Below are 25,714 nucleotides of genomic sequence, written 5' to 3' on the forward strand. Positions count from 1 at the left end.
ATATATTTTATTGACTTTTCACAGAGAGAAAGGGAGGAGGATAGAGAGCTAGAAACATCGATGAGAGATACATCGACCAGCTGCCTCCTGCACATCCCCTACTGGGGATGTGCCTGCAACCAATGTACATGCCCTTTACCGGAATCGAACCTGGGACCCTTGAGTCCACAGACCGACGCTCTATCACCTGAACCAAACCGGTTTCGGCTGCAATTCTTTTTTTTTTATATATATATATTTTGATTTTTTTTTTTTTTTTTTTTACAGAGAGGAAGAGAGAGGGATAGAGAGTTAGAAATATCGATCACCTGCCTCCTGCACACCCCCTACTGGGGATGTACCCGCAACCAAGGCACATGCCGTTGACCCGAATCGAACCTGGGGACCTTTCAGTCCTCAGGCCGACGCTCTATCCACTGAGCCAAACCGGCTTCGGCATGCATGTGATTCTGTCTGCTTTTTACTGTGTCTCTGGGAGCCTGATATTGTATTACCACTGATGAGCTTCCCCTGACCTTTTATTTTGAATCAATAAGAGTATTAATATTACTGGCTGTTGAAGAGTATGCATCCAGGTTGTAGATTAAAAGCACCCAAATTATTGTGTGGGACATAGATTATATTGGTCTTCATATGTGAAACACGATTATAACTCACAGCCAATCTCAGCAAAGGGGCTAATTTTAAAAATTTATATAAACTAATGTTTTAACAGTTTCACTACCAAGAACATCCTGTAGATTTTCTGGCCAATAGTGGCATCTCCACCCACAAGGACTTCTGATGAGAAATGGCATCCACTAAACAGCAGGTACCAAAAAATGCCTTCATAGAACAGAATACACAGAAACTCAGAGCATGTTGCATCGCCCAAACACCCCCAAGTGGCCTTTATTTCACAAAACTATTTCCAATACTTTTACTACAATAGTATTTAAATGAAAAAATTCACAAAATCACAAATTATGTGCCTTAAAAAGTTACTTCTATGTTGAGGCTGTACATTTCAAACAGAATTAGTTCCAAAATCTGAGTACAGTAGGTGGGTCATACATACACCAGAGCTGCTGTGTGGCCTGGCCCAGCAAGGCTGATTTCTACGCCCAAGAATATATTTTCCAGGCTTTTTTTTTTTTTTTTTCTTTTAAGAGTAGAAGGGACAGAGGCACATGGAAGGGACATAGGTGGAGGGGAGGGAAGTGGCAGAGAAACATTGATGTATGATCGAGAGACAGATTGGTTGCCTTCTGCATGCTTCCCAAATGGGCCAGGGATGGAATCTAAAATCCAAGTACCTGGCCTTGACCTGAAATCAAACCCGTAATCTTTTGATGCACAGGCCAATGCTCTAACCACTTATTACTACTGGCCTGGGCAGAGTTGTAGGGCTTCTGGCCAATGCTTGCCTAGGCCCTGGCAGGCCTGCCTCACCTCTGCCCGTTCCTCCCACCAGCATCCGTCCTCACTGCCCCTGGCTGGCTGGCCTGAGGAGAATCTTCCTCCATGTCAGGGGCCACAGGGTTTCCATCTTCCTCTGGAATGTTCTAGTTTCTTGATGAGCTGCCTGGAATTGCTATGGCCATCTCTCCACCGGTCTGAGGAGCCACTGATGGAGCAGGGAGGAAAGAACGGTTCTCTAGTGAGATGCTGGGTCAACCCCTCTATTAGGACTTCCTGCCGTGGGAGACGGAGTCTTCCGGCCACGTAGGATGTGTGTAGGAGGCATTCAGCCAAATGATGTGAAAATGTCCCCATCAGGACTTATATTTTGGGAAGCAAAATTCTAGCTGAATGGGGAGAAGGTGGTCAGGGTCTCTGTACCCAGAGCTCTCTGGCTGCTGTGGAGTTCAGGCTGGGACCCAGTCCCCATGGTGCATGGGGCAGCCACACCTGCTTGGTTGGCTATTCAGATGCTTCCTTGCCTGCAACTACTCCAAGATGGAAAAGGAAAGTGAGCTTGTTACTCTACTTATCACTAACTACTTCCTGTTTGCGATTTAGACATGTAATAGACTTCTGTTCCTTCAATCAGTTTTTTTATTCCCAGTCAGTATTCTGGGAGAAAGTCCCAGAGGGGGACATCCAGAGCAGTGAATGTAGGGCTTGAGGTACAAAAGTACATTTGGCACATAGTGGCTGGGTGACCCTGGACATGTTATTACTTCATCCCTGAACCTCAGTTTCCTCATCTATAAGATGGGGATAAAAACAGCACCTATTGCATAATTAAAATTAAATACCTGAATGCAAGTAAAACATATGAGTATGTGTCTGGCATATACCAAGTCTTCAACAAACAGCTGATATTTATACATGGTGATGTCTTCAATCAGGGATGGAGGGCCAGCACAGAACATAGTGGATTTTGGCCACTCGCATGTTCTCTCAGCTCCTGAACCATGTGCTGCCCCCTCGCAGGTGTCCAGCACATCGAGTCTTCCTTAACCTTTGCAGGAGCTCAAGTGGAACACTGGTCAGAGGCTCTCATCTGCATAACTGAATACCAAAAGCAGTTTTGACTCGCGAGACAAGACAGTAGAGTTTAGTCTTCAAACTTGATGGACTTGGAAGCGTTCCTATCGATATAGAAGACTTTGTCTGAGGCGGCGAAGCCGAGGCCAGCGCGCCCGCCGTGCTTCCGGGTCATGGCCCTCGCGTAGTCCCGCTGCAGGCTCTGCTGCAGGCTGCAGGCCGCCAGCCTGTCCAGCGCCATGTTGGGCCTCCTGGTCGTGTCAGGGGTGCGGCCGAATGAAGGGGACAGATTTTTAAAGCCGCCCATAAGTTTGAGAAATTTCAGCTTCTGGTCCTCATTTTCAAAACCAGCAGTATCCCACTGGCCAAACTGAGTTCCCTGTGTTAGGAGAAAAGCGGTGTTATTTTCCTCATTCCCAAAGCGCTTTCCCTTCCCTGAACCATTTCCCCGGGAGGACCCGGCGATTAAGTGTTTGTTCCGGAACAGACACTTGCTCCATCTGCATCAGGAATGCTGCTCCTCCCACTTTACTGATACACTAGCAGCTTAACTAGGACACAAGCCTAATCAGTGACCCCACTAGAATCCCATCTCACATCTGACCAGCACCAGAGAGCACCTTTCACCTGCTAAGCTGCCTGCCCGCTTTACTCCTCCCCTAACTCATGGCTTATAGCCTGGCACACCTCACCACCTGGCCACCCATCCAGCCACCAGCCCGAGGTTATTGTCAAGTTAGAGGAAGAAGAGGAGGAGGAATAGGGCAAGTGGCAATGTGAAATGCATTTCTATTCACAGAGGTTTGTAGCAAGAAGGGAGTGGGGGCTCAGAAGTACAGGGTCCACACAGCCAAGTCAGAGGCTAAAGCCAGACCCTGAACTTAGGGCTCATGATTCCTGTCCAGAGCATCCCACCACCTATGCAGAAATCACTCACTCTCACGAAAATGCAGGTGAGCTCCTCAGAGCAGTGACCTAAGAAAAGAAGCCCTTCCTTTCTGAGTCTGTGGACAGACAAGAACTCGGCTCAGCTCCTCAAGAAAACGAGAACTCTGAAGTCATGTATCCCAGGGTCAGGAAGGAAATGAACTCGGGACAGTTCTGAGCAGGGTGTGGGGGATCTCTGTCACTCAGTGCCTCACCGTGCCAGGAAGGGAGGGCTCAGGACACTGACAGACTGCCTCAAAAAGCGCTGGCATTGCACTTACTGTCCATGTCTGAGTTCCAGATGCTTCCGTTTTGCCTGACTCACGATCAATTTCTTCCTGCAAGGCCTTTCGCCTCACCTGAGCAAGGGGGAGGAAAGACAAAAAAGAAATGAGATACATAAGTTATCCTCTGAGCTGAAAACAGGGACGGGGTAGAGGGACTGGAGGGGGACAGGAGAGCACAGCTGCAACTTGAGGGAGGCATTTGTCCGAAGGAGCTCTGAGCATCTTAAGGATTGTGATCCCTGAGCCTAAAAGCAGGCAGGCCTCACTTCTTGCCGAGCCTTTCCTTCAAAATGAATTTTCTAGAGGCAGATCCAAGGTGGTGGCAGCCTAGGAGGGCACTGAGCTGCCATCCCAAGGTCACATGGGATGTGCAGTACACTAGAGCAAGTCCTGAGAAACAACTGAGGGCCAAAGGCGCAGCTTCTGCACCGCAACCAAGAGACCTCAGAGTGCTGGGCCTCGAGCACGCTCGAGGGAGCTGGGAGCTCTCCGGGCCAGAGGGACAGTGAGTGCCAGCTTCCATTTCCCTTCACTTATAGCGGGTGGAGCTCTACCCAGGGTCTCAGGCTCACCTGCAGGGCAACAGTAGTGTAAACCCAACCACCCCACCTGGACTAGCGCCAGCAAGACGCGGATGCCACACTGAGCATAGAAGGGGCCCAGCACCTGGACACTAATCCAGCAAGTATATCAGGATTCTGCATGCTCCCGTGGGTGTGTGCCAATCTCGCCGCCTGGAGTGAGTGCAGAGCTACCGTGTTTCCCCGAAAATAAAACCTACTTGCAGGTTTCCTTCTGAGCGAAATATAAGGCATCCTCCCAAAAATAAGCCCCCCTCCCCCAGGCTCTGTCTCAGAATGAAAATTAATTTATCATAAACTGGTGGGTAGGGCCGCCCCGACTTGCATCTAGCAACAAGTGACGTTATGTGGAGTCCTGACATCACTGCTGTGTGGAGGCGGAGCGGAGGCTGGAGTGAGCGGTGAGCGCGGGGTAGGAGAGAGGAGACTTTCACAAATGCATGTAGAAGAACAGGATTAGTGCAGATGGTACACGGCAAAGGTGGTGAGTGCTGGTTTATCTCTGGTAACACTACCTGATGCTTGCGGCCGCCCTCATGATGACTGAAGGTTCTCAGTCAATGGCAGACCCTGCTCCAGCCCAGATCCAGGCCCCAGCAAGCCCAGTGAAGGTCCCCAGGCAGGCCCCAGGGGGTAAATGTCTGATAAAGGGGTAGGGGGGATGTCTAGTGAAGGTGTTCAGTGGCACAGGAGTGGGGGGAGGGGGATCACTTAAAATGACACAGGAGGATCAAAGGGGGCAATCAAAATGGCACAGGAGGATCAAGGGGGGTTACTAAAATGGTAATTCCCCCTCTGATTCACCTGTGCCATTTTGATTACCCCCCTCTGATCCCCCCTGTGTCATTTTAAGTGAACCCCCTCCCCCCATCTTGATACCCCAATTCCTTTTTTTTTTTACCCCTAAAAATGAGCGCAAAAAGAAAAAGCTACTCCGTGGAGTACAAGAAAGGAATCGTGGAGGACTCTTGGGGCCAAAATCTTACTGCTTTCTGCTAAGAGAAGATGTTGAGTATCCGATTGGTCCGAAAATGGCGAGCAGAGTATGGTAACCTCATTGAACAAGTGGACAAGGGAAATGCTAAAAAGCACAAGTGTGGATCAGGTCGGCAACCATTATTTTCCGAGCTGGAAGACCTGATCTGTGAATGGGTTGTTGACAGGAGAGCAGAGGCTTTGGTTGTGAATAGGGCTCAGATTCAAGAATTTGCCCTTGCAATGGCACCACAGTTTGACATAGCCCCAAAGACTTCAAAGCATCACAACACTGGCTGAATAATATCCTTCAGCGAAGTGAACTGCCTTTAAGAAGATCTACAACATTGTTTAGTTGGAAGATACTCAAATTATTAAGCGAGCACTTGCATTCAAGTCCTTTATTGATGATGCTGACTTCTCTAAATACAATCTTTCCAACATGATTGGTATGGATGAAACTGCAGTGTTTATGGGCCAATCATCTCAAACAACAATTGAGCAGCGGGATGCCTCCTTAGTGTACATTCCCTCCACTGCTTACAAAATTGCACGTGTTTCCTGTATTTTGGCAATTCGTCTGGATGGCACTAAAATCCCACCTTTAATCATTTCTAAGGGCAAGAAGGAAAAGATTGAACGTGTTTTGGGCGTTTTTATTCTTGAAACTGATAAAGCCTGAGCCACACAAGCAGTTATAAGGAAGTGGGTTGATTTAATGCTGCCACTTGTTATGCGAGGGAGCCAGAGGCCTGCTAGTCTGGGATGCAGCCAGCACTCACCGCGCTAAAGACATGAAGACATTTCTTCATGAAAGAAAAATAGATCAGATAATGATTCCTGCAGGAATTACGGCCTATCTCCACTCTTGATATTGTAATAAACAAGCCATTCAAAGACAATTTGCGCACGGAAATTAATGACTACATTGAAAATAGAATGGAGAGAAGTCAGCATGGAAACTGTGAAACCTAAACTGCAAGAAGTTGTGACTTGTGTGAAGAATTCATGGGAGAAAATCACTGACAGTAGCACTGCAAATGCACTGCGAGCAGGCTACCTTGACAAGAAGTACTCTATTTAAAGATAGTAATATTGCTAAACATGAGAGATTTGGTCCACTGATTCTGAAAAAACTGGAGTCACAAGAAATTCACCAGGAAATTCAGGAATTGGATTGTTATGATGATGTTCCAGAAGATGATGACATGATTGTCATTGAATAAATGAGTAAATTCTTGATACTGTAGGATTCACAGTTTGTCTGGTTTGTGTACTGTACCGTATACAGGTAATAAATTTCCTTTATTTTCATTTAACAATAAATGTGTACCGTACTCTTCTTCATGGAAAAATAAGACATCCCCAGAAAATAAGACCTAGCGCATCTTTGGGAGCAAAAATTAATATAAGACACTGTCTTACTTTTGGGGAAACAGGGTAGAAGGTGCTGCCACGTGTATACCCAAGCAGCCCTGCTCAGACCCAACTTGTGCAACAGACAACAGAAGCAACAGGGAGCACCTTAGGGACACCTGGATCCTGAGCAGGCCCACCCAGGTGACCAGGGCAAAGAGGCAGGCAAACACCAGGATGCCTCCCTCACCAGAAACCCACATCATCTGGCCAGGCAGCAAACCAGGCCCTGAGCACATTGAACCAGGTGACCAGCCGCCTGCCAAATAGCCCAGCACAGCCTACACAGAGGCCACTTTAAAAATATATATATATGGTTTTACTGATTTTTAGAGAGAGAGAGAGAGAAAGATGAAGAGAGCCGTCTGGGAAGGCACATGTGCTAGGAATGAGGAACAAATAGGACCTTGACTCACCCAGATCTTGATATGCTAAATCTTGTACCAAAAAATGAGGAACTTACCCAGATCTTGATGAATAGGATCTGGGCACACCAGAAACTCATTTTGACCTTAAACTCCCTTTTCGGAACCAATAAATGCGCTGTGTTGTCTACACGGGTGTGACTGTCTCTCCATCAGAGAGATGGCACCCACCTAGCTCCCAGCTTTATGAACTTATTTCTGCCTCTTGTCTCTTTCTCTAATTTCTTAATCCCCAGCTCCTCCACTCAGGAACCTGTCGTTTTCCGTGCGGGATGCGGAAAACAGAGAAAATGCCCACCACAGAGAGAAACATCAATGTGAGAAACATCTATCAGCTGCCTCCTGCATGGCCCCTCCTGGGGATCAAGCCAGCAACCTGGGCACATAGCACTGGTGACACTTTGGTTCATGGGATCATGCCCAATCAACCGAAGCACTGGCCAGGGCCAGACGCTACTTTTTCAAGATTAGGAGAGAGAGCTATTTCATCTAATGCATAGGAATAAACACAGAAAGTTGGGTAAAACTGGGAGATACAGTAGGTCCCCGGGTTACGTAGGAGATCCATTCCTATGAAGTGACATAACACGATCTTTGCCGTCAGTCGGAACCCACCTGCATAAGCATCGTCATCACTCATGTGGAGCACACACACAGCAGTAATGAAGTGAAACAATAAAAAAAAAAATTAAAGGTCACAATTCCTGACCTTTACTTGTGGTAAACAAATAATAAAACACAAAGCACATATGTACATACATCAAAATGATGGAACTTTTTTTTATAAATAAATGGGAGATGGCCACGTAATCACGTAACAACGTACAAATCCAAGGTAACCCAAGGTCTGCCTGTATATGCCCCAAATGAAAGAATGAGAAGAATGCTAATAAAATGGAGAAGTAATTTGCCTGATAAAGAATTAAAAAAAAACCTTGGTGGGTGTGGCTCAGTAGTTAGTGTGTTGACGCATGCACTGAAGGGCCAGGGGTTCGATTCCCAGTCAAGGGCATGTACGTGGTTTGGACATTTATACCTAGCCCCAATCGGGGTACATTCAGGAAGCAACTGACTGATGTATCTCTTACATTTATATTTGTATTTTACATAAATAAATAAATAAATAAATAAATAAAAATATATATATTCATTCATTCATTCCTTGTGGTAACCAAACACCTAAAAAAAAACCACTGGGGGGGGGGGGGGGAGAAGATAAAGGAACCCAAATAAAACATTGAAATATACCAGCAAATCTAAGACAGAAACTAGAGAACAAAACAACCAAAAAAACAACTAATAAAATGGAAATGGTAAACACACACCTATCAATACTTATATTAAGCCAAAACCGGTTTGGCTCAGTGGATAGACCACTGGCCTGCAGACTGAAAGGTCCCAGGTTCGATTCTGGTCAAGGGTGTGTACCTTGGTTGTGGGCACCTCCTCAGTAGGGGGTGTGCAAGAGGCAGCTGATCAATGTTTCTCTCTCATCAATGTTTCTGACTATCCCTCTCCCTCTCTGTAAAAAATCAATATATGTTTTTTAAAAAAATACTTATGTTAAGTGCAACTGAACTAGAGGCTCAAACAAAAAGGAGACAACAGAAGGGATAAGAAAACAAGATACATCTACCCGCGGCTCGCAAGCCACATGCGGCTTTTTGGCCCCTTGAGTGTGGCTCTTAGGCCAGCTTAGGAGTACCCTAATTAAGTTAATAACAATGTACCTACCTATATAGTTTAAAAAATTTGGCTCTGAAAAGAAATTTCAATCGTCGTACTGTTGATATTTAGCCCTGTTGACTAATGAGTTTGCTGACCACTGGCCTAGTAGTGTATGCCCACTGCAAGGGACTCCCTTTAGACTGAAAGACACAGGCTGAACGTGAAGGCCTAGAAAAGGCTATACCGTGAGAGGAGGAATAAAAAGAAAGTTGGGGTAGTAATACTCATATCAAACAAAACAGACTTTAAAACAAAGACTATAAATAGGACAAATAAGCCCCTGGCTTGACCAGGTGGCTCAATTGCTTGGAACATCTTCTGGTATTGTGATTCTGCCAACTTGGTTCTTTCGAAAGATTGAAATAGCTATTCCAGTCTTTTTTGTTGTTGTTGTTCCATATGTATTTTTGGAGTGTTTGTTCTCAATCTATGAAGTATGCCAATGGTATTTTAATAGGGATTGCATTGAATTTATGAATTTATGGGTAGTATGGGGATTTTAATGTTGATTCTATTAGGTCTAGTAATAATGTCGTTTTCTAATACTTTTTTAAATAGAATTTATTTAAACAATACAACAAAATTTAATCAACAATATAGTTGCCGTTGTTTTCTACTACTTGTGCCCAACGCTCAGGAAGCATTTTAATCCCTCTGTTGTAAAATTCTTGTGATTTTGATGCAAAAAATTCGGTCAATGCATTTTTGAGGCATTCTTCATTATTAAATTTTTTTCCAAGAAGAAAGTTTTGCAAAGAACGAAACAAATGGTAATCGGAAGGGGCAATATCAGGAGAATATGCAGGTTGAGGGAGAACTTCCCTTTCCAACTGGCGCAGTTTTTCAGCAGTGATTCTTGCAGTATGCGGTCGTGCGTTATCGTGGTGAAGAATTACGCCCTTCCGATTAATCAGCGCGCGTTCTTTTTCTCTTAAAGCTTGGGCTAACCTTTCCAATTGGGCACTATACACTGCACTTGTAATGGTTTGGTTAGATGGTAAAAGTTCATAATGAAGAATTCCTTTAAAATTCCACCAAACACACAACATCACTTTTTTCGCATGCAAGTCAGGTTTTGGCGTGGGCTGCGGAGCCTCATTTTTGTCCAACCATTGAGGCCGCCTTTTCAAATTAACATACAGCACCCATTCTTCATCTCCGGTAACAATTTGCTCTAAAAACGGCAAACGGTTTTGACGAGAGAGGAGCCAACTGCAAATTGTGACTCTTTGATTACGGTTGTTGTTGGTCAACTCATGAGGAACCCATTTTCCAAACCCAATTTCCAAACGCAATTGATTGGAAATTGTTTTTTGTGAACAATTTAAAGTTGTTGCAAGCTCTTGTTGGGTAATTTGAGGATTTTGCACCAAAAGAGCTTGAAGAGCTTCTTGATCAAAATTGGACACACGGCCCCGACCACTCTTGTCATCTAACGAAAAATTTCCCTCGCGAAATTTCTCAAACCAACGCTGGCATTTTCTGGCGCTAACTGCATCTTGACCAAGAGCACTACAGATGTTTTTTGCAGCCTCACTTGCTTTTCTTCCTAATTGGAACTCGTAAAGCATGCAGTGCCGAATATGCTCTTCATCCGCCATCTTCTTAGCCCTAGTTTTGCAACAAAAACCAAGCCAAACACAAACTTTTTCAAGCAAAACTTGTTAACTGCACTTCACACGTTCTGTAGATACCACGTGTTTGAAGGTTATGTCAATACAAGTCAACGCCAAGCAAGATTTTAAACGAATGTTAGAAAACGACATTAATTATTACTAGACCCGATACCAATCCATGAACATGGTATATTGCTCCATTTGTTGATATCTTCCTCTATCTCTTTTTTCAGTGTCCTATAGTACAGTCTTTTAATTCCTTGGTTAAGTTTTTTCCTAAGTATCTTAATATTTTTATTGCAATAATAAATGGGATTTTTTTTTTTTTTTTTTTTTTTTTTTTTAGCCATCGATTTCTGTGTTAATTTTGTATCCTGCTACATTGCCAAATTCAGTTATTAAATCTAGGTTGTTTTTTTTGTTTTTTGGTTTTTTTTTCTTTGTTAAAAACTTTACTGTTTAAAGTATTACATATAGTATTACATGTCTCCCATTCCCCTCATTGACCTCTCCCCGGCCTCCTCCTCCTCTCTCCCACATGCCCTCACACACCTCCTGTCTGTGTCCACTGGTTATGCCTATATGCATGCATGTAAGTCCTTTGGTTGATCGCTTACCCACACTCACCCACGCCCACCACCACCTCCCCTGCCTTCTATCTGAAGTTTGACAGTTATTTGATGCTTCTCTGTCTCTGGATCTATTTTGTTCATCAGTTTCTGTTGTTCATTATATTCCACAAATGAATGAGATCGTGTGATATCTATCTTTCTCCGACTGGGTTATTTCATTTAGCATAATGCTCTTAGTCCATGCTGTAGTGAATGGTAAGAATACATTTTTTACAGCAGCATAGTACTTCATTGTGTAAATGTAAGAGTTTTTTAATACACTCATCTGCTGATGGGTACTTAAGACTGTTTCCAAATTTTAGCTATTGTAAAGTGTGCTGCTATGAACATAGAGGTACATATGTCCTTTCTAATTGGTGTTTCTGATTTCTTGGGATATATTCCTAGAAGTGGGAAGAATGGGTCAAATGGGAGTTCCATTTTTAATTTTTTGAGGAACTACAATTCATAATTAAATGTAAAAAAAAAAAGTCTTGGTACAGAAGGCCTCACAGGTGAATTCTACCAACCATTTAAGAAAAAATTAATACCTATCCTTCTCAAACTATTCTAAAAACTCAAGAGGAGGGAAAGCTCCCAAACTCATTATATACGACTAGCATTAATTACCCTGATACCAAAACCAGACAAAGATACTAAACACAAAAAGAAATTACAAGGCCAATATCTGTGATGAACACAGATGCAAAATCTCTCAATGTGTTGTTAACTAATGTCCCTCATTTTAATTAAATGAATTCAATTTAAAAAGATGAATGAGCCCAGAAAAAGTCACTTTATTTTTAATAACATCTTCATTCTTTTATCTAAAAAATACCCTCAACAAAATATTAGCAACTAAATCCAATAATACATTAGTAACGTCATGCACAATGATCAAATGGGATTCACTCAAAGTATGCAAAAATGGTATAATTAATGTGATATACCAGACTAACAAAATAAAAAATAAATATCATGATCATATCAATAGATAAGTAAAAATCTGGCAAAATTCAATATCCATTTATGATAAAAACTCTCAGCAAAATGGAGAGGGAGGCAATATACCTCAGCATAATACAAGCGATATATGAGGTACCCACAGGTAACATGTCATACTTAAAGGGGAAAGCCATAAATCTTTTTTTCTTTCAGATCAGGAAGAACACCCAGGTTCATCACTTTTAGGCAATATAGAATATGAAGTCCTAGCATGGCAATCAGACAGGAAAAAGAAATAAAAAACTTCTAAGTAAAAAAGAAAGAAGTGAAACTGTAGCTATTTTCAGCTAACAAGATGTTATATAGAGAGATCCCTGAGATTCCATTTAAAAACTATTAGAACTCTTGACCAGGTGGCCTTAGTTACTTGGAACATCGTCCTGTACACCAAATGGTAGCAGGTTTGATACCCAGTCAGGGCACATACCTGCGAGTTTGATCCCCAGTTGGGGCAGGTATGGGAGGTAACTGATGTTTCACTCACATTGGTGTTCTTTCTCTCTCCTGCCTTCCCTCCTCCTGTCTCTCTAAATCAAGAAACATCTTCAGATGAAGATAGAAAATTTTTTTAAAAAAAATAACTATTAGAATTAATGAATTCAGCACAGTTGCAGGATGCAAAATCAGTATGCAGAAAACTATGCATTTTTATACACTAATAATGAAATATCAGAAAATTAAGAAAGGAATCCCATCTAAATTGCAAAAAATAATTACCTAAGATTAAATTTAAACAAGGAGGTAAAAGCCATGAACTTTGAATACTTTAAGACATTGATAAAAGAAACTTAAGAAACAAAGGAAAGAACATGCTATGCTCATGAATGAGAACACTACATATTGTTTAAACTAGAGGCCCGCTGCACAAAATTCATGCAAGAGTAGGCCCTTGCAGCCCTGGTTGCCTCATGGCCTCGTGGCCCAGCCCACTACCCACTGGTCGTTCCAGAAGATTGTTCCAGAAAGTTGTTCTGGAAGGTCTTTCTTCTCTCCAGTCTAATTAGTATATTAGCTCCTTATTATATAGGATGTGCATATCACACAAAGCAATCTATAAAGTCAAAGCAATTCCTATCAAAATACCAATGGCATTTTTCACAGAACTCGAACAAATAACCCTAAAATTTATATGGAACCACAAAAACCCCAAATAGCCAACGCAATCTCAAGAAAGAAGTTGGAGGTATTCTACTACCTGATTTTAAACTACACTAACAAGGCTATAATAATCAAAACAGAATGCTACTGGCAAAAAAGCAGACACATAAATCAATGGAACAAAATAAAGAGGCCAAAAATAAAACAATTCTTGAATGCTAATTAATCTCCTAAAATGGATGCAAGAATATACAATAGAGACAGTTTATTCAATAAATGGTGTTGGGAAAACTGGACGTACACATGCAAAAAAGAAAAAAAAAAGAAAAAATGAAACCAGACCATTTTCTTGTACCATGTACCCAAACAAACTCAAAATAGATAAAAGATTTAAATGTTAAGACCTAAATCATCAAACTCCTAGAAGAAAACATAGGCCACAAACTTTTTGGCATTGGTTTTAGCAGGTTTTTGTGTTTGTTTTTGATAGGAGGGATGTCTCCTAGGACAAAGACAACAAAAGCAAAAATAAACAAACGGGACATCAAACTAAAAGGATTTTGCTGAGTGAAGGAAACCATCAACAAAACAAACAGGAAAACTACAGAATGAAGAAGATATTTGCAATTATATCCAAAATATATAATGAACTCATACAACTCAACATAAAAAAATCCAATTAAAAAATGGGCTAAGTAGTCATAGCAATCTTAAGAACAAGGAGGCATCATGCTACGTGATACCAAACTATATTATAAGGCCATCATAATCAAACTACATGATGATGGCATACTAACAGACACAGAGATCAATGGAACAGAACAGAGAACCCAGAAATAAACCCATGCCTTTCTGGTCAATTATTATTTAACAAAGGAGGCTAGGATAAAGATAGTCTAGTCAATAAATGGTGCTGGAAAAAATTAGATATGTGCAAAAAATGGAAACTAGACCATCTTACACTATACCCAAGAATAAATTAATAAAGAATTAAAGACTTAAATGTCAGGCTTGAAACCATAAAAATCCCAGAAAAAAACACAAGCAGCAAAATCTCAGATATTTCTCATAGAAATATTTTTCTGATATATCACCTCAGGCAAGAGAAAAAAAAGAAAAAAATTAACTAATGGGACTATATTAAACAAAAAATTATTTGCACAGCAAAGGAAACCATTAACAAAATTAAAAGACAACTCACTGAATGGGAGGACATATTCACCAATGATACATCTGATAAGTGGTTAATATATCCAAAATTTACGAAAAGTTATACAACTGAACCCTAGGAAAACAAACCAATTAAAAAGTGGGCAAAGAATCTAAACAGACATTCCTCAAAAGAGGACATACAGATGGTCAAGAGACACATGAAAAGATGCTAAACGTCCTTAATCAGATAAATGAAAACTAAAACTACAATGAGAACAGCTACCACCAATAAATCAACAAACAACAAGTGCTGGCCAGGATGTGGAGAAAAGGAAACCCTAGTGCACTGTTGGTGGGAAGGCAGATTGGAGCAGCCACTGTGGAAAGCAATATAGAGTTACCTCAAAAAAGTTAAAAACTGCCTTATAACCCAGCTATTCCACTTACGGGAATGTATCTGAAGAAACCTGAAACACTAATTCAAAATAATATATGGACCCCTAAGTTCATTGCAGTGTTATTTACAACTAGAGGCCTGGTGCCCAAAAATTCATGCACTTGGGGGTTGTCAGCCCAGCCAATGCCCTCTGGCAGCCGGGGGAGCAGGCCTAGGCCATCAATTGGACGTCCTTAGCTACAGAGGCAGGAGAGGCTCCCGCCACCCCCGCTGCACTGGCCAGCCATGAGCTGGCTTCTGGCTGAGCAGCACTCCCCTGTGGAAGTAAAGTGACCACCAGGGGGCAGCTCCTGCGTTGAGCATTTGCCCCCTGGTGGTCAGTGCATGACATAGCGACCAGTCATTCCTGGTAGTTCCACCTTTAGGGTCGATTTGCATATTACCCTTTTATTAAAAAGGACAGCCAAAATTTAGAAGCAGTCCAAGTGCCCATCAGATGAGAGGATAAAAATGTTGTGAAATAATTACACAATGTATTTTATTTAACCATAAGAAAGAAGGAAATTTTACCCTTTGTGAATGAGTGGATGGACTTGGAGAGCATTATGCTGAGAGAAATAAGCCAGTCAGAGAAAGACAAGTACCATATGATATCACTCATATGTGGAATCTAATGAACAAAATAAACTGATGAACAAAATAGAAACACTCATTTTGAGAGGGGTTACTGGGCCAGGTGAAAAATGTGAAGGGATTAATAAAATAACAAAAACTAACTCATAGACACACACAACAGTGTGGTGCTTCCCAGAGGGAAGGGGATCAGGGGAGTAGAAGAGGAAATGGAATAAATGGTGACATAAAGAGACTTGACTTGGGGTGTTGAATATACAACACAATACACAGATGATGTGTTATGGAACTTTGCACCTAAAACCTGTATAATTTTATTAAGCAATGTCACCCTAATCAACTTATTAAAAAATAATGGGCAGAGGACCTGAATAGACACTTCTTCAAAGAGCACATATGGACATAGTGATACTGCAAATTAAATGCAATCATTAGGGAAATGCAAATTAAAACTGAAATATGGTAGCAATCATACTTAGGTAAAAACTGCTGTTTGAATTTTAACCCTACAGTTCTGACTTCGACCTTCACTTACTTGCTTTGTTCATCACGTGATGGGCTTAGGGAGGATGAATTTAAATTCTAAGCAAGGTTACAGGCAGAACTTCCTTTTTTTAATTAAAGAGCCAGCCCTTTAATAGTGGTTATCTCGATACTGGCCTTGAAAAACAATATAGATAGTTCTATCCAATTGAGAAGGTGCACCTAACATGGTATTGAGATTGTGGGCATATCTGGTCTCTGGCCTACAAGGTCAGACAGCTAAGTTTATCTTCATCATTCTTCAAACAGGCTAAAGCAAACAAGAAAGCAACATTTTATCTAGTAAGAACAGCAGAAAATTCCAAACAACAGTTTGTTGCAAAATAGTGGTTTTCCTTCTCAGAATCTTTAAAAAGAACTACCTGCCCCTGAAGCGGTGCAGTTGTGTGGAGTCTGCCTGCGTGTGGTGCTCTTGCAGCTGTCCTGGCCAGATATTTCAATAAATCTTTGCCTGCTTTTTTTAATAAATCATCAGCCTCCGGTGGTCTTATTTTGAACCCAGGGTTTGACCCCACAACAAAAACCACATGAGATATCACCTCACAACTGCCAGAATGGCTACATTCAATAAATCAACAGTTATTGGTGAAAAATTAAAAATAGAACAATTTCACCCTAGCCAGTATGGCTCTGTGGATAGAGCATTGGCCCAAGGATTGAAGGGTCTCAGGTTTAATCCCAGCCAAAAACAGTTGCAGGCTCGATTCCTGGCCCCGGTTGGAGGTAGGGAGGGGGAGATGTGCATATGGGAGGCAAGTGTGAGAAGCAAGCCTTGGTGGGATCAAGGGAGAGCTGGTGAGCTCAGGGCCGCTGCCACCTTGGGAGGCCCTTGGAGTTCGGTTCTGAAACCACAGGGACCTGCTCCAGTGAGGGCTGGGGAGGAAGCGCCCAGCACCAGGTGCCTGCTTAAAGAAGTGGGTCAAGTCGCAGCCATGGGGTCTGGCGGGGCTTCTCACCCCAGACCATCGAGGCTGAGTTCTGGTGGGGGCAGCAAGTGCCTCCAGGATCACTGTCTGCCCTTGGGCCCCCTGCAGACACTGGTGCAGCGGGCACAGGTTGAACATCTTATTGAAAATGGGACACCTGCGCCCTGCGCCACCACACCCCACTCCTCGGTGAGTAGAGGGCAGCAGGATCAAAGGCGCAGCTTCAGGACCCCGTTAGGAGGCACAGGGGCTCTCGAGGGGCTGGGAGCAGAGGGGCCCAGTCACCAGCTGACAGCAGGACGGACCCAGGGTGCCTCCAGCCACACGCCTAGCGCTGAGCCACGGGCCCTCACTCCTCCCTCGGAGCTCAGCCATAGGAGGTGCTGGCCCCGGGGTGTTTTTCCTGTTATCTGGCTGGAAGTACAGGAGGCAGTTGAATTGTCATTGTTGTAATTTAATTTCTCCAAACTCAGAGCTATTTTCTTTCCAAATACATCAGGGGCCAGGAAATGTTCAAAGAACTGGGGAATCATTCCCAAATCAGGAAGGGAAGTCACAGGATGTATCCAATTGCTACGAATACAGTATTTCCTACTACTTACCACATATATTATACAGTGTAATGTATTAGATGCTTTCCTATCGAATGTAGTATTCCCATAGCGTAATACTGGTAGATATGTTATAATTATGGCGATATGTCATATCCTATCTATACTAAGAAAAGGGTAATATGCTAATTAGACCAGGAGACATTCCAGACAAAGCCATGGTGGCGAGGCCTAGGCAGAGGCAGTTAGGGGTGATCAAGCCAGGAGGGGAGGGCAGGGGGTGAGCAGGATGGCAGGTGAGTGGTTAGGAACCAGCAGTCCTGGATTGTGAGAAGGATGTCTGACTGCCGGCTTAGGCCCGATCCTTGTGGACATCCCCCAAGAGGTCCCAGATTTGAGAGGGTGCAGGCTGGGCTGAAGGCCATCTTTCTTCCCCAGCCCCATGCATGAATTTCGTGCACTGGGCCACTAGTATTTTAATAAAGAAGCTGGGTACACCAGCTTGCATGATGCACCTCCTGGCCTCAGTCTGGGAGCATTGAGAGAAGTGGTTCTGGTGTGGCCCAATATCCATTTCTGTCTACGCCCTATCTCCTGATAAGTAAGTGGGAGCTGGACTTCCTGGAATTGGGGTATTTCACAAACCTGGCAGTACAGCGAAGTAACCACATAGACTCAGCCTTGGACCATTACTAATGAGGTGACTTGGAGCACTCACTCACCTCACTGACCCTCATATAAGTGAAGACCAAAGGATGCTTCTCAAGGATGTTTGCCCTGTTCCCAGCCCTGGTTTTAGGTTCTCCCCCTGCAGTGGGCACAGGGAGGAGAGCCTCAGCATGAGGTTCCAAGTCACCAACTGGCCTGCAGCCAGGCTGGCAGAGAAGGTCTCCCACCATGACATGGCAAAGGCAGAGCTCCCTGTATGGAAGGGAGGGCCACAGGAGCCGGCCTGACAGCCTTTGGAGTCGTGGGTGCTTCCGAGACCAGGACCTTGTGGCCTGATAGGAGGGGGGGATGAGGATGGGGCCATACCTGGTCTATGTGTGCCTCGTCCATGTTGCCTTTCTTCTCCAGCACCACCTCTAAGTCTGTGTCAGGCTCCTGCACAGGAGAGCAAAGGGAGTGAGAGTCAAGCATCTGTTGGCCTCTGCCCCAGCACCACCCCAAGCCCCATCACCTGCAGAATATCTGACATCCTTTCTCTTCCATGATTCTCCCCTCAGAACCATGGCACTGACCTATTTGACAGATGGAAAAACTAAGGTTCAGAGAAGTGGAGTGACTATCACGAGGTCACCCCACAGATTAGGGGCAGGACTGATACTAACCTAGGTCTCTTGACTCAGGCTAGGTGCATGACCTTTCCTGCTACAAGTAAACTGACCTCCTTGGGTGACACCAAACCAGTGAGAGGCCAAGAGCCCCATCTATAGTGGGGGATGGGCAGTGGTGGAGAGGGGGCAGATAGCAAGAGCCAGGAAATGCAGAGGTGGGCTCAAGGTCTTGATGGGTGTGGGGAGTGGGGCTCAAGCTTACTCAATTCTCCTCCATACCACCTACCCCCACCCACAGGTCCTGGCTGCTGCCTTCTTACCTGCCTAGAAAACCATGAGTGTCTAACTCCTGCTTTCCCACCCCCAACCTTGGTCCATCCCACAAGCAATTCAGGTGAGCTTTAAAAATTCAATCAGAGTATGCTGTATGCTTAAACATACACAACTTTATGTCAACTATATCTTCTTTAAAAGAACCTGTCAGAGATGCAAATCAAAATGACAATGCAGTATCATCTCACACCTGTCAGAATGGCCAACATCAACAAACAACAAGTGTTGGTGACATTGCGGAGAAAAAGGAACCCTCATGCACTGCTGGTGGGAATGCAGGCTGGTGCAGCCACTGTGGAGAACAGTATGGAGTTTCCTCAAAAAACTGAAAATGGAACTCCCATTTGACCCAGTAATCCCACTCCTAGGAATATATCCCAAGAAACTAGAAACACCAATCAGAAAGGATATATGCAGCCCTATGTTCATAGCAGCACAATTTACAATAGCTAAGATTTGGAAACAGCCTAGTTGCCTGTCAGCAGATGATTGGATCAAAAAACTATTGTACATCTACACAATGGAATACCATGCTGCCATAAAAAAGAAGGAATTCTTATCATTTGTAGCCACCTGGATGGAATTGGAGACCATTATGCTGAGTGAAATAAGCCAGTCAATGAAAGAGAAACACCACATGACCTCACTCATTTATGGATAATAAGGAACATTATAAACTGAAGAACAAAAAGATAGATACAGAAACAGTAAAGCAACAAACAGACTGTCAAATTACAGCGGGGAGGGTAGGGAGATCTGGGGGAGATAAGAGATCAACTGAAGGACTTGTATGCATATAAGCATAACCAATGGACACAAAACTCTGAGGAGGGAGGGCATGTATGAGAGGGGGGGCAATTATATGTACACAGATAATACCTTAATAAAAAATGAAAAACAAAAAAAACCCTGTCAGATCATGTCACCACTCCTCAAGACTCCTAGGGCCCCCACCTTATTTGCTCAAAATCCAAACTTCTGTGGCCTCCATGGCTGTCACCGAGCCCCCGCCACCCCAGTCTCTGTGCTCGGCCAGGCCCTCTGCACTTGCTGCTGTAGCTGCACGAAAGGCCGAAGCCCTCACGACTTCAGCTCCCAGGGCCATCCTCGCTGGCTGACTCTGACATGGCTCCCCCCATCTGAGGAACTCCAACAGTGAGACCTCAGGCCAGGCCCTTTCCCCTGGTCCTTCCATAACGACAATCGCCCTTTCCAACTGCATCTGGCAGAGGTGAGCACAGGCCCTACAGACACCTTCCTGCTGACCCAGCTCCTGGGGTTCGTCCTTCAGTCAGTATTAACTGAGCCTCACCTCTCAGGAAGTCAGTTACACATGTCAATAAATCCCTCTTCTGCCTTAAGTCCGTTTAAACACGGTTCTGAAACTAAAAAGTTGAGTGCGCGCGCGCGCGCACACACACACACACACACACACACACCCAACTTCCACCTTGAAGGACAACCTACCTCCTTCCAAAGTTCTGCTACTTTGTCCTTCTTCTTCTTCTTCCTCTTCAGAGCTGGCTCCTCAGTGCCTGGCTCCTCGACCTTTTTAGTGGGCTTCGTTTTCTTCCTCACAGGGGCCTTGAGGCTGTCTCCTACGGGGATATATTCTGAAGCCTCAACTTTGACTGGCTTCTTCGCACATCTTTTCCTAAGGCTGCTCTCCGTGGACCCAGCGGGCTTGGGGTGGCCAAGGCGGGTGTCTTCCTCCTGGTGGGTTTTCTTTTTCTTCTTCTTGTTCACGTGTTCCCTAGGGCCCCTCTGCTGCCTTTTCTGCACCAAGGCTGCCTGTTCCTGGTCATCCTTTCCCACTGAGCACGCGTGCAGGGTGTCCCGAGCCTCACAGACCCAAGGGTCCCCAACTAAGAAGGCTGCTGCCTCCTGGGCCTTTTTCTCCCTGTGTTTTTTGAGCTTTCTGCCAACTCTGGTCACTTCCTCAACCTGTCTGGGGTCCAGGGAGGTCTTCTCCCTCACACCAGGGGACAGGGCCAGAGGCCATGAGGACTTCCTCTTCTTTTTCTTCTCCCCATTGAGGAACTCGGATGAACCAAGAGCCTGTGTCCTGGGGCTGGGAGACTTCTCTGTCTGCCTGGCCCGGAATGTGGTCTCAGGTTCTAGATGCTCCTCACAGATGGTGCTGTGCTCCTTCTTTTTCTTCTTCTTTTTCTTCACTAGAGGGGTCTCGCGTGCCCGCCCTTGGATCACATTCTTCGTGGATGACATGGCTGTGGTGGGACAGACCTCAGTGTAATAACTGTTACTGCTCAAAAACAAGTACTGAGTCTCTGGTTCTACCTTCTTCTTATTTTTCTCTGGAAGCCGAAGGCCCAGGTCTCCTTTGTGGTTCTTGGTGATCATTTCTGAAAAAGAAAAAAAAGGTGTAAGTTATCCCTACACCAGGCCAGCCTGTGTACAGTCTGACTAGGTATTGCCAAAAGTCATGTTTCTTTGCGTGGATGGTCTGAAATGGTAGGGAATCGGAAAATGGTCATGATTCCTGTAGATCCAGGACAAATAAGACTAAAGAAATAGAATGGTGCTAAAATCCACTCAACCCCAGGCTCAAATCCAAATCGCTCCCTTGCTTAAAGTCACTCACCTATTCTACCTGAACTTTAATTCCCCATCTGGAGAATGGGGGAAATACTTCTCAAAGAATAAAGAAAATAACCTATGGAAAGTGCTTGCTACCTTGTTGACTCTTTTCGCTTAACCTCCTTCTCCTCAAGTCTTTAAGCATAGTGATTCAACAGAAATTTACCAACTGCCCCACCCTGTGCCTGTCATAGAGGGTATAACTGCAATCAAACCAGAAAAATCAGGACTGCCCCCAAGGGCTCCCTTTTTCTGGCGAAGGGTGTAGTATATCTCCCCCACCACACTGCCAGAGGGTGCAGGCCAGGCTGAGCACCCCGACCACTGAGTGCACGAATGTCCTGCACAGGCCTCTAGTAACACAGGCAATAGGGTAATGCAGGGTTTCTAACCCAGACTGACACACTTTCTGAAGAACAGTTTTCCAGCTTGGGTAACTGCAGGTTGTTGGCACTAATCCCCAAGTCAAAAGAACTGGACAGGATGACGTGGGATGGAGGCATGCTGGTTTGAACAGATGCTCTGAGATACCCAAGTAGAGATGTTGGGTAGGCAGGTGGATATATGGGGCTGAGGCTGAGGGCTGACTAAGCCAACACATAAGTTTTGGAATATCTACGCTAATAAAAGAGAAACATGCAAATCACATCAGAGTGAGTATGCAAATTGAACCGAAAACATGGCGGCAGCCCTTGCCCCATCGCGGGGAGTCGGAGAAGTCAGGTGCCAGTGTCTGAGGCTGGCTGCAGCCATGGAGACCAAGAAGCCACCTGCCCCATGATCCCAGGCAGCAGCCAGCTGGAGAAACTGCCCACCCACGTCCTGGGGGAGACAAGAAACCGGATGCCACTGCCTAAGGCTGGCTGCAGCCCAGGAGATGAAGAAACTGCCTGCCCTGGAGAAGTTGCCCCCACTGCATCGGAGGGAAGATGGAGAAGCTGCCCATCTGCGGTCCAGGCGCCACATCTACAGCTGGCTACAGCCTGGTAGACGGACAGGCCACCCACCCTGAAGTCCCGGCACAAGCACTTGCGGCTGGCTGTGGCCTGGATGATGGAGAAGCTGCCCACCCTCCGATCCCAGGTGCCAGCACTTGTGGTTGCAGCACAGCCTGGGCACCTATGGCTGACGAGAGGGAGGAAAGCACGGATCCCGGGTGCCTGTGGTTGGCTGGAGGGAATCCTGGGTGCTGGGTGAGGGGTGAGGCAGAGGTGGCTTAGGGGCAATCGAGGCAGCAGGGGACCAGTTAGAGAGATCAAGCAGGCAGGCAGCAGTTAGGGGCGATCAAGCAGGCAGGGGAGCGGTTAGGAGCCAGCAGTTCTGGAATGTGAGAGGAATGTCCGACTGCTGGTTATCCCATGAGGGGTCCCAGATTGGAGAGGGTGCAGGCCAGGCTGAGGGACACCCTAACCCCCCCCCCCACCCCCCACCCCCCACCCCCGAATTTCGTGCACCGGCCTCTAGTATGGATAATATTTAAGCGCTGAACAGAAAGAGTCTGAAACAGAACCTTAGGGAATAACGACATTTAGGGAGGGGGCCGCAGGGGAGGAGTTGCTGGCAAAGGAAAGGGAGAGGGTGCAGACTGCAGAGGGGGAGTGAGGGGCCCCGGGAGCGCGGCGGTGGAGGAGTGGCCAAGGCCAATAGAAACAAAGGGCGCGGGGAGATTGTCCTCAACCCAATCCCCTCTCCCCACTGAGGACCCCTCTCCCACCCCGCGGCCGCCAAGTACTCGCTCCTTCATGGACTAGCAAAGCGCCTCGCTGCGGCCTCCTGCAAACGCTTTCACCTCGTCGCGGTGGCTCGGGCTGGCAAACCCGAACTCACTTCCCTGGGTCCCAACCGGCAACGGGCGAACAGCGGCTGGCAGGAGGCCCAGGACTGGGTCCGAGCGGGAAGCCGGCGCGCAGGAGGCCGGGCTGGGGCCCCCGGCCCGCCACGCCGCGCCTCCCGCAGACAGGCAGGCTCCAAGGAGGGCGGGCTTCCCGGAGGCGGCGGCCTCTGGTCGGGCGGGCGCCCGCTGTGCCCTGTTCGCCGCGAGAGGCCCCCGCCCCGCCCTCAGGGTCCCCGCCGCCCCGGCCGTGGCCCTCACCTGCGGGCCGCCCCGCTCCGCCGCCAAACAACCCGCTCCGCCGTGACCCGGAAACCGACCTGAGACGCCGGCCAGTCGCCGACGTGTTCCAGCTTCTTCCGGGTCGTGGCCGGGCGGGGAGTGCGGTTGCCGTGGAAACCGCGACCATGGCGGCGCCCGGGAGGGTGGGCAGCCGCTCCGCACAGCTTGAGGAGTGGGCCGACTCCTTGGAGCCCGTTCCCACCGCGTGTCCCGCGCCCCTCGAGCGGCCCGCGGAGCCGGGAAAGGCCACGGAGCAGCCGGGCAGGTCCCTGTGGGAGCGGATCTGCGAAGGTGGGCGGTGCCACGTGGCGGGGGGCGGTGCCGGTGGGGCGGGGCGGGGCCAAGGGGCGGGGCCGGGCCAAGGGGCTGGCGCCCACCGGGGTGATTGAAGCGGCCCGGGTTTAGCGCCGGGCACAGGCCTGGAGGTCTGCTTGAGAGGGTGCCGCGCGACCTCCGGTTCGTTTGGCGGAGGGGAGCAGTGTAAAACCGGCCAGGTGCTGCGAACCTGGGTGCGAACCTTCAGGGAAAAGAAAGGCGGAGCTGAGACCTTTATCCGCCGCTGAGTTCCTGCGGGGGCCCAGGAGCCTGCCTTTCCAGGAGCTGGAGAGCTTGGATGCTGGTATTTGTGGCCCACACGTTGGAGCATGGGCCAGCCACTCTCAGGATTAATCCCTCTGCGCTTCTCACCTTCCCAGTGGGCCCTCACCTTCTCTGTGGCTCTCACACATCCCCCGATCCTGAGGCCCTATACAGAATACTCCTTGTACCTTGGGCAAGTTATTTAACGTTACTCTCTCGCTAAAGTGAGCGTAAAATGGTACCCATTTTATGGTGTTAGGGGGATGCACCTGAACAGTCACAGAAAGTGCTTAGAAAACTGACCGATTGATAGCAAGAGCTCAATAATGTTAGCTCTTAAGTAATGTGTGTGTTTTTTAATGGAACTCCCATTTGACCCAATGATCCCGCTTCTAGGAATATATCCCAAGAAACTAGAAACACCAATCAGAAAGGACATATGCACCCCTATGTTCATAGCAGCACAAATTGCAACAGCTAAGATTTGGAAACAGCCCAAAGGCCCATCAGCAGATGAGTGGATTAGAAAACTATGGTACATCTACACAATGGAATACTACATTGCTATAAAAAAGAAGGAATTCTTTATACATATATATATATATATATATATATATATATATATATTTTTTTTTTTTTTTTTTTTTTTTTTTTTTACTGATTTTTTACAGAGAGGAAGAATGAGGGATAGAGAGTTAGAAACATTGATCATCAATCAGCTGCCTCTTGCACACCCCCCACTGGGGATGTGCCCACAACCAAGGTACATGCCCTTGACCAGAATCGAACCTGGGACCCTTCAGTTTGCAGGCCGACACTATCTACTGAGCCAAACAAGTTTCAGAAAAAAAAAAAGAAAAAAAAAAAGGAATTCTTACCATTTGCATGTATAGAACTGGAGAGTATTATGCTAAGCAAAATAAGCCAGTCAGAGAAAGATAAATATCACATGATCTCACTCATTTGTGGAATCTAATGAATAACAAACTGATGGAGAGACAGAAACATTGGTCAGACCGTCAAACCTCAGAGGGAAGGCAGGGGAGGGGGAGGGTAAGGAAGAGAGATGAACCAAGGGACTTGTATGCATGCATATAAGCCTAACCAATGGACACAGACAACAGGGGGTGAGGGCATGAGTGGGGGATGTGGGGGGCATTAGAGGATTAAGGACACATGTAATATCTTAATAAAGAGAAAATTTTATAGATATTTTTTCTGCTAAAAATAGTATATTTTCCTCATTTCTCTGTCTAGTTGGTTATTACTAGGCCAATAAAATAAATTAATATTTTATCTTATCATATAGAATTCTGTTATAAAATATTGTTAGTAGGTCCCTAGTTTTATGGATAAATGAAATAAACATTGAAGGAAAAAAAAAAAAAAAAGTGATGTAAGCTCCTCCAGGTCAAGAATTCGTCTTTTTCATTCTGTGGCTGCATCACTGCCTCAGCCATCTGACAGCACT

General features: G+C 45.7%; 2 protein-coding genes across 8 annotated transcripts in view; one reads left to right on the forward strand and one right to left on the reverse strand.

The window, feature by feature from the left end:
* Positions 1-861: 861 nt before the first annotated feature.
* On the reverse strand, positions 862-23,819 carry KNOP1 (lysine rich nucleolar protein 1). Of its 2 annotated transcripts, none has more exons than XM_036434429.2 (5): positions 23,703-23,819; positions 20,421-21,316; positions 18,379-18,447; positions 3,681-3,758; positions 862-2,851 (listed from the first exon to the last, which is right to left on the reverse strand). In XM_036434429.2, the coding sequence occupies exons 2-5, from the start codon at positions 21,312-21,314 to the stop codon at positions 2,543-2,545; spliced, it is 1,350 nt and encodes a 449-aa protein (XP_036290322.1). In that variant the 5' UTR covers positions 21,315-21,316; positions 23,703-23,819; the 3' UTR covers positions 862-2,542. The 2 variants fall into 2 exon arrangements, with proteins under 2 accessions (XP_036290322.1, XP_045436323.1); XM_045580367.1 differs by having other exon boundaries at positions 23,644-23,791.
* IQCK (IQ motif containing K) overlaps positions 23,790-25,714 on the forward strand; it is a 143,873-nt gene continuing 141,948 nt past the window's right edge. For 2 of the 6 annotated variants that reach the window (XM_045580368.1, XM_045580369.1), the window contains exon 1: positions 23,790-23,955. In XM_045580368.1, coding sequence (XP_045436324.1) covers positions 23,790-23,955 — 166 coding nt within the window. The remainder of the gene's footprint in view (positions 23,956-25,714) is intronic. The other 4 variants (XM_045580370.1, XM_045580372.1, XM_045580371.1 and 1 more) reach the window with 3 other exon arrangements.

This window comes from Pipistrellus kuhlii, unplaced genomic scaffold, assembly GCF_014108245.1.
Source record: "Pipistrellus kuhlii isolate mPipKuh1 unplaced genomic scaffold, mPipKuh1.p scaffold_m20_p_122, whole genome shotgun sequence".
NCBI classification, from domain to species: domain Eukaryota; kingdom Metazoa; phylum Chordata; class Mammalia; order Chiroptera; family Vespertilionidae; genus Pipistrellus; species Pipistrellus kuhlii.